Source organism: Nicotiana sylvestris, chromosome 9 (genome assembly GCF_000393655.2).
Source record: "Nicotiana sylvestris chromosome 9, ASM39365v2, whole genome shotgun sequence".
In the NCBI taxonomy this organism is placed as follows: domain Eukaryota; kingdom Viridiplantae; phylum Streptophyta; class Magnoliopsida; order Solanales; family Solanaceae; genus Nicotiana; species Nicotiana sylvestris.
This window is the reverse complement of record NC_091065.1, coordinates 15,315,990-15,329,119: the sequence shown is the minus strand read 5'-3', so window position 1 is coordinate 15,329,119 and position 13,130 is coordinate 15,315,990. Positions and strand designations below refer to the sequence as shown.

Genomic DNA, 13,130 nt, shown 5'->3' with positions numbered 1-13,130 from the left:
TGTTCATAGCTTCTTTTCCGATTTCTTTTGCTATTTGTCGGTTCATTTGTTTCGATTATTCTATCTCCGTATCACCTTATCTCGTTGTTGTTGCCAGTTATTATTTCTGCTTATTTTCCTTTTTTCATTGAACCGGGGTCTATCGGAAACATTCTCTCTACCTTTATAAGAATGAGACAAGAAGTACTTAAAGGAAACAATATGAGATAGAGATGCAAATTTAAATCATTAAGAAACATTTCATAATCATAAATGTTTGTGAAATCAATCATGTATTTAGAAAACTTAAACGTGTGCCACCAAAACTTTCATGGTATAACGTATCATTATCTTTAATTGGGGAATTGATAACGTCACTGACATATGTGATAGTGCACCAAATGTATGGCATGGCATTCCATCGTCACCCGATCGACTAGCTGTTTCACTATTATGCCACACGAATTGACATACATTGCTAGCATTAAAATACTACTTTCGCGAGATTACCAATTATTAGATATGAACCTCCATACAAGGTCTACCCATGATTCAGCAAATCCAAACCTCCTCAACACAGAAATAATGAAATCTCTATCCTCCCTTTCATATGCTTTAACCTTATCAAGTTTTTGAAATTGTTAGTGCAATTACAGAGAAATGCAGTAGGCTTTACAGAGGTAGAAGAAAGAAGAAGACATAGAGGAGAAAGGAGATGATCTTATGTGATTCATCTTAAAGAAGAAACGAGAGTACAAGTCCTATATATAAAGTCTATAGTTACTGAGATAGGAATTAACTAATACTTAACATCCTAACTAACTTATTAACACTAACGGATACAATAAGTAATGACTAAAGTAACCCCTTCTTCCTTGTTATTTAATACCTTTTTCTACACTCCCCCTCAAGTTAGGTAGTGCAAAAACAATGTAAACTCCTGGCTTGGAGCTAAGGTATTTGTGCTGGACTTTGTTGAGCCTTTTAGTTAAGAGATCTGCTGTTTGTTCTTTGGTTGGAATGTACTTAGTTGTGATCAGCCTTTGTAGTATTTTTTTCTTGAATGAAGTGACAATCAATTTCGATGTATTTCGTTCTCTCATGATACATTGGATTGGCTGCAATCTGCATAGCAGCTTTACTATCACTGTAAATATCAACATGTAGTTTGATCTGAAAATCAACTTCTTTTAGTAAGCCAATCATCCAGATTAATATGCAATTGTGGCAGCAATGCTTCTATATTTAGCTTCTGTTGAGCTTCTTGATACAATTGTTTTACTTTTTAGATTTTCAGGAAACTAAAGAATCTAAAAGTTTAATCATATAACCTGTAACAGATTTTCTTGTATGTGGGCAGGAAACCAATCAGCATCACAAAATCCCATGACTGTATTGCTGATGTCACTAGATAGTAAAATACCTTGGCCAGGCTGCTTTTTCAGATATCTTACAATTCTAAGTGCATCTTCTATGTGAGACTTTTTAGGATTTTGAAGGAACTGACTGAGAGTCTGAACACTAAAAGATATATCAGGTCGAGTCATGGTAATGTACAACAATTTACCTATCAATATTTGATAAGGAGTATGATCCTCAGTTCTTTATCATCAGTGAATGTGTCTGATTCAGAAATCTTGATACAGTCATCATATTCCTTTGTTGTGAGCTTTATATTGTAATCTAGAGGGGTGATAGCAGGTTTAGCAGCTCCTAGTCCAGTTTCAGAAATAAACTCTAGTGCATACTTCTTTTAGTACATTAGAATTCCTTGCTTGGACCTGGCAAATTCAATGCCTAAGAAATACTTTAGCTCACCTAAGTCTTTCATTTTGCAAGCCTTCTTTATAGCAGTTTTGGTATTTTGTATCAAGTTGAGACTGTCTTCTATGATAAGCATATCATCAACATACACTAACACGTTAGTGATGCCTTCTGAAGTCTTCTTGAAGAAAAGAGAATGATCAAACTGACTTTGCTTAAATGCATACCCTAATAAGGCTTCTGTTAACTTGGCATTCCATTGTCTCGGAGCCTGTCTCAAACTCAACATACTGATTTTTTCTCTCCCTGACTGGTAAATCCTTGTGACATTTGCATGTAAATTTCATCATAGAGATCCCCTTGTTGAAAGGCATTGTATACATCTATTTGATGTATGGCCACTATTTTTGGGTAGCAATAGCAAGTATTGCTCTGACTATCTTCATTTTAACCACTGGGCTGAAAGTTTCTTGATAATTAATGCCCTCTTGTTGGCTAAATTCCTTTGCTACCAACCTGGCTTTGAATCTTTCAATTTTTCCTGAAGCTTTGTACTTAATCTTATAGATCCATTTGCATCCTATTGGATGTTTGCCTTCTGGTAGGTTGACTATGTCCCATGTGTGGTTGTTGTGTAATGCATTAATTTAAGCTTTCATTGCTTCTATCCATCTAGGATCCTCGATAGCCTCTAAGTAGCTTGTAGGCTCTATGGTTTAAGAGATACATGTAGTGTAAGCTTGATATTTAGGTGATATAGGGTGTGTCCTGATGAATATTTAGAGAGACAAAGTCTTTGAGCCAAAGAGGTGGCCTTTTTCCCTTTGTGACTTTCTGAGCTCATCCTGATCTATTGAGACTATAGTGGTAGGAGGCGGTTGAATAGAAGATGACATAGTTGGTGGTTGAAGCTCAGTGGTTTGATCCAACTGACTTAACTCATCTTGGTGATCCATGAGTTCTATTTCTGAATTAAATTCAGCTGGTTGGTCAAAGAATTCAGGAGTAACCGTATCATGATTCTCAGTCATTTAAGTGATTTCCTGATTTAGAGTTGTAGATGGTTGACAATTTGTTTCATAGAACAATTTGTGAAAGTTGTTGTCTTGGGTGAATATAGTGGTAGATGTTCTTTGATTTTTATTTTTAATGGGATTATATCTTCCCTGAAACTAACATCTCTACTTATAAGACATGATCTGTTTTCTAGTTCATATAGTAAGTATCCCTTCTGTTCAGTTGCATATCCCATATGTACTGTCATTTTTTATCTGGGCATCATTTTGTCATGTTCCTGGACTATCTTTGCATAAGCTAGACATCCAGTACTCTCAGATGAGTTAGATTATGCTTTTTTTCAAACAGTCGCTCATAAGGTGTTTGATTGTTTATGACTATGCTTTGTAGTCTCTTGATAAAGTAAACTACAGCTAACACACAATGCCCCCAGCATCTGGTTCGTATGTTTGCTTGAAATCGGACTGCCCTTGTGACTTTTAGGATACGCATGTGCTTCCTCGCAGCAATTCCATTTTGCTGAGGTGTATAAGCACAGGTTTTTAATGAACAATTCCTAGATTGCTGAGCATGGTTTCACATATTGAATTTACAAATTCAGTACCATTATCTGTTAAGATTACTTTGATAGCTTATCAAACTTGGTTCTGACAAATGCAATGAACTTTTGTAGCATAGTGCTCATATCAGACTTCAATTTCAATAGATATATCCAAGTAAATCTAGTGTAGTCATAAACTACTATTAAGAAGTATTTGTTTCCATCAGTTGTAGGTAATTAATAAGGCTCCCATAAATTAACATGTACTAATTCAAAACAAACAGAAGCTTTTGTATTACTGATTGGAAAAAGAAGTCTTGTTTGTTTTGCATATGGACACACAATACATTTATCTACTCTTTCAGCTATTATTTCAGTCTTTATAGATAGTCATTTCTTAAGTACTAAGGCTGATACATGTCCAAATCTTTTATGCATATATCTATATCTTCATTTTTCTTGAGTTCAATGATATCTGGAAGTCCTTTTGCTGCTACCACGAATTCATTACGAGTTCTAACTAGTTAATTATTTTCACTTAGAATATATAATCCATTATTTTCTCTACCAATCGTCGTCACTTTCCCATTGAAGAGATCCTGAAAAATACAAAAATTAGGAAAAAAGGCTACTGAGCACTTTAGTTCTTTTGTGACCTTAGAGACTGATAGTAAATTGTACTTCAAATACTGTGATTCTATTAGTGATATTACTAGAACCAATGTAAGACACGTGTGTTATATCTCCATTAGGTAGGAACACTTTTTTGGATAGTCTGGTTGCATAACGGAGGCTTTGTTTAACAGACTTAAGTCAGCTACTATATGATTGGTAGCACTAGTATCGATTATCCACTCTTGTAGACTAGTAGAAGCTAATCAAGCAGTGCTAATACCTGCTGCATTAGATGTAGAAGCAGTCTCAAAACCATTAACACCTGAAGCTTTATTCAATATCTATAGGATTTGTTCATAATGTTCTTTTGAAAAAGTGCAGCTTGTTATTGGAGGCAACCCTTGTACATTCAGCTGAGTAGTAGGTCCTTGTCCCATATTATAATTGAGCTTTCCTGTGTCTAACTTTTTATACATTAGCATCTGATTAAATGAATTTCCTGATGCTTGAAATTGATTTTCCTGGGAGTTGACATCAATTGAACCATTGTAACTTGTATTCCTGATGTGTGCATTATTTTCAGTCATCACATTGTAAGTTGCATTTCCAACTCCCCCTGTAATGATCCGACTGGTCGTTTTGCTTTCTAGAACCATGTTTCCCTAAATAAAACTTTCTGTACTTGCTTTAACTGATTTATAACTTGCGAGGATGGTTGGTTCGGGATTTGGAAGAGTTTGGATTGAAATCGGAACACTTGGTTCCAACAGGCCAAGTTTGACTTTGGTCAACATATTCAGTAAATGGATCTGGACTTGTATTTTGACGGTCTCAGAGGGTCCGTAGTAAAATATGGGACTTGGGCGTATGCCCGGAATCGAATTCTGAGGTTCCTAGCCCGAGTAATGATTTTTTGTTAAAAATTGTTAAACTGAAAATCTAAGGATTTAAAGAAATTGAATAATGTTGATCATGTTGGTATCAGGCCTGTATGTTGGTTCCGGAGCACAGTATAGGTCCATTATAACATTTAAGTCATGTATGTAAAATTTGGTGAGAAACGGGACTGATTTGACGTGATTCGGACGTCCAGTTGTAAAAATAGGAATTTCAAATGTTCTTCAGGATTTCATGCATTTTGTTGTTAAATCCGTGGTTTTAGATGTTATTTCGGCGATTTGATCGTGCGAGCAAGTTAGTATGATGTTGTTAGACTTGTGTGAGTATTCAGAGTGGAGCCCCGAGGGCTCGGGTAAGTTTCTGACGTAGGTTGGGAGTGAAAACACCCCAGTTTTTCTGGTGTTTCTGGGCAGAGTTGTAGGTCTCGCAAATGCGAGGAATTGTTAGCATTTGTGATCCTCGCATTTGCGAGGAATGCTTTGCAATTTTGATAAAGTCTGGGTTGGGCAGTGGTCCCATTTGCGACATTTTGTGCATTTGCGACCCTTCTGTCACATTTGCGATCATTGCAGAGAGAGGCCCAGTTCGCATTTGCGATGGTTTTGTCGCAATTGCGACTTCGTATTTGCAAACCTGATGTCGCAAATGCGACATTAGAGACCTTGGCACAGCTTTTAAAAATGGGACTTAGACCATTTATTTCATTTCATTTCTACACTTGGGCGATTTGGGAGCTTTCAAAGAGGAGATTTCAACCTAGCATTGTGAGGTAAGTTATTTCTACTTAATGTGAGTTTAATACTTGGGTATTGGGTAGATTAACACATAAAATTAGTGAAAATCATGGGATTAGAGTAAAACCTAGGGTTTTGATAAAAACAAGATCAAACCACGAAATTTGTTATGAAATGGAGTAAAAATCATATATTCTTGATCCTTAGGTTATGGGTAATAACTTTCTTCAAAAAATTCTGGAATCCGGGCATGTGGGCCTGGGGGATGAATTTTAGGAATTGCATTTAGGGTTGAAAAATTACTCTTATAGCTAGAATAAGAATTCTTGAGCTTGTATTGACTAGTTCTTACCCCGTTTAATTAGTTTTGGATCATTCGACTCTGAATTGAGGGTTTTGAGCACGTTCTTGAATTTGGAAGTACTTTGGAGCAAGGTGAGTCTCCTTTCTAACCTCGTAAGGGGGAAATAAACCCCTAAGTGAATTAAATGAATATATGTGATTGTCTGTGAGGGCTACGTACATACGTGGTGATGAGAGTCCATACGTAGCTATTATTATGCTAATTGTCTGGGTAGTTTAGGATCCGTATCATGCCATACTTGCAAATGCTTATGTTCTTACTTGTTAATGAGATCACTTAGAACATGTTAGGGATTGAAAATAAATATAAACGACTGTACATACTTACTTGAGAAATGTATGGATTTATTTGGCTATAAATGCGCCTTTATGTGCCTTTTTGATGATAATTGCTATTTGTGGATCGGGCCGATCGCCTCGGTAGATATAGATGCATCTATGGTTCGCGTCATTCGACCCTCTGGTAGTGCACCGTAATTATTATGTTGGACTAGGCCGTACGACCTCGGCATAATGTGCGCATGTTATTTATGTGAAATTTATCCATGACTTACTCTGTTTAAATGCTTTGAAGTGCAACTATCATAAGACATGACTGAAATTGACATATCATTCTCTCTGATTCTGAGATTTGTCATTATATTCAAGTTATCCATGCTTAGCGTAAACCTTAAATATTATTGATATCGACCTTAGTAAGTATCAAGTCGACCCCTCATTACTACTTCTTTGAGGTTACACTGGATACTTGCTGGGTACATGTTGTTTATGTACTCATACTATGCTTCTGTACTTAACTGTACAGGATCTGAGGCAGGTGCATCTAGTTACACCTCCGGCGCGCGTTCCTAATTCTTGATCAAGATCTCGCGGTGAGCTTCCCCCCTCCCCCTTCTGAGCCATTCAGTAGCATACCAGAGTTCTCTTCTTTTGTTATTATTATGTACTATCTGTTCTGTCTCAAGTAGTATGATAGTGATATTTTGCACATTCTACTAGTTGCCCTAGTAATTGTGACACTAGTCCTGGCACACACTGTAGACTATTGTTTTGGGATGTATTTATGTCATTACAAACTTGTTAATTATCGACTGTTTAAAAGCATAACTGTTAAGAAAAGTTGGGATATGTTCGCAAAATGATGAGGACTCACTAGTTGCTTAGGATTGGCTTGCCTAACAACGGTGTTGGGCGCCATCATGACTTATAATGGAATTTGGGTCGTGACAACATGGTATCAGAGCACTAGGTTCACGTAGGTCTCACAAGTCATGGGCAAACCTAATATATTCTTGTGGATTGGTACGAAGACGTCTGTATTTATCTTTAAGAGACTATAGGGTGTTAGGAAACTACTCTTTATTCATCTCCTATCGTGTAGTTGATGGTATACTAAATTTCCTTCTTCTATTCTCTCTCAGATGGTGAGGACGCGCACGTCAAATGTTCCAGACCCAGGAGGAGCTGCTCCCCTCGTTGCTAGAGGCCGAGGCAGAGGCTGGGGGTAGGGGACGAGGGCGTCACATAGCTTCACTAGTTGCACCACTGGCAGATCCTACGGGGGATCCCGTCATTGAGGAGCAGGGCGAGGTGCCCGCAACTGAGCCTACCCCGTCAGACTTTATGATGGCACCGGGTTTCCAGGAGGTCATGGGCCGTATGTTGCGGCTGATGGATACTATGACTTGGGCTAGTTTATTTCCAGCAGACCCAGCTACATCTCAGGCAAGATGGGGAGAACAGACCCCTACTGCTCAGGCTCCTAGTCATGCAGTTGTAGTGTACCAGACTCCGGGTGCACTACCCATGGATGGGGCTCAGCCAATTGCCGCAGTAGTACCCGAGCCCAGACAAGCTGTGGATGGCGATCCGTAGAAGTTATTGGATAGATGTACTAGACTACACCCCCTATCTTTGGGGGCGAGCATCATGAGGATGCCCAGTATTTCATTGATATGTGCAGGGACAAACTGCACAACATGAGGATATTGGAGTTTCATGGGGTTGACTTCACTACTTTCCAGCTGGAGGGTATGGCCCGTAGATAGTGGCAATCTTATGTAGAGAGCAGATGCAGTAGGACAAGAGGGATAGATTCTCTAGAGAGTTTAGAGGTGCCCCGGCTAGGGGCAGAGGTCCATTTGGGAAGGGTCAGCCTAGCAGGCCCCCATATTCAGCACCACCACCTCCTCGAGGTGCTCCAGCGCGCCCCTATTTCAGCGCCATACTAGAGAGTTCTTACCACCCTCCAGCTATTCAAGGTTCTTCTAGCGGGTATTCAGGTCCTCAGCGTTCTTCTTGTTCCTATTTCACTACTATGACGGAGAGTTCATACCGCCCACCGGCTATTCAGGCTTCTTCCAGTGGGTCTACAAGCCATCAGGGTCAGACATCAGGGCAGCAGGTCACCGCACCGCGGGGTTGTTTTGAATGCGGTGATCTTGTTCATATGAGGAGATACTACCCCAGGCTTCGGGGCAAGGCAGTACAGCAAGGTCAGCAACCCATGATTACAGCACCAGTTGCCAGCCACCCATAGGCCGAGAATAGACTGGTAGGGGCCATCCTAGAGGTGAAGGCCAGACAAGGAGAGGCCAGCCAGCTACTGCTCAGTCAGGTGGAGGCCAGCCAGCTACTGCTCCAGCCAGATTCTATGCTTTTCTGGCCAGACCAGATGTATTGGCCTCAGATGCCGTTATCACAGATATTATTTCCGTCTGTGGTAGGGATGCTTCATTGCTATTTGATCCAGGTTCTACCTATTCATATGTATCATCTATGTTTGCTCTTTTTCTAGATATTCCTCGTGAGTCCTTGGGTACTCATGTTCATGTGTCCACTCCCGTGGGTAATTCTATGGTTGTGAGACTAGTGCATACCTCTTGTTGCTTGATATGACCGACTTTGAGGTCATCATAGGCATGAATTGGTCATCCCCATATCACGCCATCCTAGATTGCCATGCCAAGACTGTTACTTTAGCAATGCCAGAGTTGCCAAGGTTGGAGTGGAAGGGTTCCTCAGTTAGTACATCTAGTTGGGTTATCTCTTTTTTGAAGGCTCGACATATGGTCGAGAATGGTTGTTTGGCTTATCTAGCATATGTTCGGTACACCACCGCAGAGTCTCTAATGATTGACTCAATTCTAGTAGTCCGGGAGTTTGCCGATGTGTTTCCTTCTGACCTTCCTGGCATGCCACCGGATCGTGATATTGATTTTTGTATTGACTTGGCTCTAGGCCCACCATACCGCATGGATCCAAAAGAGTTGAAGGAGCAACTTGAGGAGTTGTTAGCAAAGGGGTTTGTTAGACCGAGTGTATCACCTTGGGGTGCACCAGTGTTGTTTGTGAAGAAGAAGGATGGGACCATGCGGATGTGCATTGATTACCGCTAGTTGAACAAGGCTACCATCAAGGACAAGCACCTATTGTCGCGGATTATTGATTTGTTCGAATAGTTGCAGGGTTCTAGGGTGTTTTCTAAGATTTACTTGAGATCGGGGTATCATCAGTTGAAGATTCGGGACTCAGATGTCCCGAAGACTGCTTTTCGTACTAGATATGGCCACTATGAGTTTCTGGTGATGTCTTTTGGCTTGACTAATGCCCCAACAGCATTTATGGACTTGATGAACAGGGTGTTCAAGCCTTATATTGATTCTTTTGTTATCGTCTTCATTGACGACATCTTGATATACTCATGTAGCCTGGGAGAGCACGAGCAGCATTTGAGAGTAATGATATAGACATTGCAAAAGCAGAAGCTATATGCTAAGTTCTCCAAGTGTGAGTTTTGGCTAGAGTCAGTGGCATTCTTGGGGCATATTGTGTCAGGAGGGGGTATTAAGGTGAATCCCAAGAAGATTGAGGCAGTTCAGAGTTGGCCATGTCCTACTTCACTGACTGAGATCAGGAGTTTTCTGGGGTTAGCAGGTTATTACCGCCGATTTGTGCAGGGCTTTTCATCCATTGCATCACCTCTGACTAGATTGACCCAAAAGGGTGCTCCTTTCTATTGGTTCGATGATTGTGAGGCGAGCTTTCATAAGCTCAAGACAGCTTTGACTACAACACTGGTTCTAGTGTTGCCTTCTGGTTCAGGAATGTATATGGTATATTGCGACGCTTCACGTGTCGGCTTGGGATATGTATTGATGCAGGATGGGCGAGTTATTGCATATGTTTCACGTTAGCTGAAGATTCATAAGAAGAATTACCCTATGCACGACCTGGAGTTATCAGCGATTGTTCATGCTCTTAAGATATGGAGCCATTATCTGTATGGGGTGTCATGTGAGGTTAACACTGACCATCGTAGTTTGCAGTATTTGTTCAAACAGAGGGATCTCAATTTGAGGCAGCGTAGATGGCTTGAGTTACTAAAGGATTACGACATCACCATTCTTTATCATCCGGGCAAGGCAAATGTGGTTGTAGATGCCTAAAGTAGGAAGGCAGAGAACATATGTAACTTGGCATTCATTTCAGTGGAGAAGAGACCACTAGCTTTGGATATTCAGTCATTGCCTAACAAACTTGTGAGGTTGGACATTTCAAAGCCCAGTCGAGTTTTTGCATACGTTGTTGCTCTGTCTTCATTATTGGGGTAGATCAAGGCTCGGTAGTTCGATGATCCACATTTGGTAGTTCTCAGAGAGATGGTACTATAGGGTGGTGCCAAGGAGGTTTCTATTGGTGAGGATGGTGTTCTGCGACTCTAGGGTCACCTATGTGTTCCTAATGTCGATGGCTTGAGAGAGAGGATTCTAGAGGAGGCATACAGTTCACGGTATTCTATTCATCCAGGTGCTATGAAGATGTATCGTGACTTAAGGCAACATTATTGGTGGCGGCGGATGAAGAAAGACATAGTTGAGTATATGGCTAGATGCTTGAATTACCAGCAGGTTAAGTATGAGCATTAGAGGCCAGGTAGCCTACTACAGCAGATGCTTATACCTGAGTGGAAGTGGGAGCGCATTACTATGGACTTCGTAGTTGGGTTGCCATGGACATTGCGGAAGTTTGGTGTAGTTTGTGTCATTGTCGACAGGCTGGCCAAGTCAGCACATTTAATTCTGATAGTGACTACTTATACTTCAGAGAGGTTGGCTAAGATCTACATTCGGAAGATAGTTCGGTTGCATGGTGTGCCTGTTTCCATCATATCAGATAGAGGCCCTCAGTTCACTTCCCATTACTGGAGAGCCGTACAGAGTGAGTTGGGGACCCGAATAGAGCTCAGCATAGCATTTCACTCGCGGACTGACGGGCAGTCAGATCGGACAGTTCAGATTCTAGAGGGCATGCTCAGAGTATGTGTTATTAACTTCGAAGGGCAGTGGGACCAATTCTTGCATTTGGCCGAGTTTGCTTACAACAATAGTTATCAATCCAGCATCGAGATGGCTCCATTTGAGGCTTTATACAGTCGGCGATGCCGTTCTCCTATCGGGTGGTTTGAGCCCGGTGAGGCTAAGTTGTATGGTACAGATTTGGTGAAATATGCCTTAGAGAAGTTAAAGTTGATTCAGGAAAGACTTCGCACAGCTCAGTCCAAAAAGAAGAGTTACGCATCAGAAGGCGCGTGATGTATCATTCATGGTCGACGAGAAGGTCCTCTTGAAAGCTTCATCGATGAAGGGTATTATGAGATTCGGGAAGAAGGGAAAGTTGAGCCCAAGGTTTAATGGCCCATTCGAGGTGTTGAGGCGAGTTGGGGAGATTGCTTATGAGCTTGCTTTACCTCCTAGACTATCAAGCGTTTGTCCAGTTTTTTACGTGTCTATGATTCGGAGGTATTATGTCGACTTGTCCCATGTGTTAAACTTCAGTACTATCAGCTAGATGAGAGTTTGGGTTATGAGGAGGAGCTAGTTGCCATTTGTTACACCCTATATTCATACGTAAGGATACGTCTTAAGTCAATTGATGTAATACCAAAAATGAAATCATCTTTGGAAGTATATAAAGTAAGTTATCATGTTACCTCGGATGTTACATATATTGAAGATCATGAACAACAAGTACAAACAGGGTTGGAAGGTTTAAGAAGCTAAGGAATTGAAGAAAATAATGTTTCGTTGAAAGTCGACAAGGTGGGAATGTGATAACATATACTTTTAGGGTGAGACTAGGGTGCGTGATCAGAACCAACCCTACACCACTACAAAGTAGCGAGAGTGGTCGAAGCAGCTTTTACACGAGATGGTCGGGATCGAATCCACAGGGAGCTATAAGTGGGAATTGGATTCCTATCTGAACTAGAGATGCATATTGCTCTTAATTACTCTTCCAATCATCTTTTGGTTGGTTTTTACTTCTAATATTTATGCTAATAGTATGCTAAATTAAACTAAGAATGATTGCTTGCAGGGTTTTCTAATTAGTTAAAGAGGCACTAGGGAAGTGGCTTTCTCCTAGGTAAATACTTGACGGGATCTAAAGCCTAAGGCAAAGACGTTATGTTGGGGATTGTGATATAGCCAATGCACGGAATTACTCACTCTATACCTCTCGATAGCTTGAGTGACTTTTCCCTAATTGACTTTCTCAAGACCAATTGGGTGTCAAATTCGTGCAAGCAATATAGGCTCAAGTCAGGTATTACTATCTCTAGGTTTAACCCTTTAATTGGGGCTATCAATCTCTTGATTACACTCCAATTCCTTGTTGGACTGATTTTCCTAGACTCAAGCTCTCTTTCTCAAGAAGATCCCAAGTCAAATAGGCATAAATTAGTATTTACAACCACTAATTCAACATGGAAAACACAAATCAGTCAAAATATCAACTACTCATAAACATCTAAGCCTTAAATCAAAAGACCCATCAAATACCCATACTAGGGTTGAGCCACAACCCTAGCTAATGGGTCTAGCTACTCATAATAATGAAAGAAAATAGAGAAATAGATGAAGAATAATCCATAAGATTTAATTACAAGCGAAAAATTGAAGATTCAATGATAAACCCACTATAAAATTACTCAAAATAGTCAAAAACCACTGTTCACGTGCTCATCCGAAAGTTAGATTACAAAATATGCCCTAAAAATGTGAAAAGAAAGTATTTATACTAGGCCGAATTTTCTGGACAAAAATACCCATGACGAGGTAGTGCGGTCCACACGCGGACCGCAATGAGGCTTCTTGGCTTAATTGATCATTCTCTGAATCTGGCCACCGCGGACCGCATAAAATGCACCGCGGCCG

At 40.4% G+C, this 13,130-nt stretch overlaps 1 protein-coding gene across 1 annotated transcript; it reads right to left on the bottom strand.

Moving 5' to 3' along the window:
- Positions 1-1,005: 1,005 nt before the first annotated feature.
- LOC138877256 (uncharacterized mitochondrial protein AtMg00240-like) lies at positions 1,006-1,526 on the bottom strand. The gene is made up of 2 exons (XM_070156850.1): positions 1,311-1,526; positions 1,006-1,152 (listed from the first exon to the last, which is right to left on the bottom strand). The coding sequence occupies exons 1-2, from the start codon at positions 1,524-1,526 to the stop codon at positions 1,006-1,008; spliced, it is 363 nt and encodes a 120-aa protein (XP_070012951.1).
- Between the last annotated feature and the right edge of the window lie 11,604 nt (positions 1,527-13,130).

Excerpts from the sequence above, each read along its gene's own strand:
- LOC138877256 (XM_070156850.1), bottom strand. The coding sequence starts at position 1,526 with ATGACTCGACCTGATATATCTTTTAGTGTTCAGACTCTCAGTCAGTTC. Across the intron at positions 1,153-1,310 it reads TACAAGAAAATCTGTTACAG|ATCAAACTACATGTTGATAT; the intron begins GTTATATGATTA and ends GTTGATTTTCAG.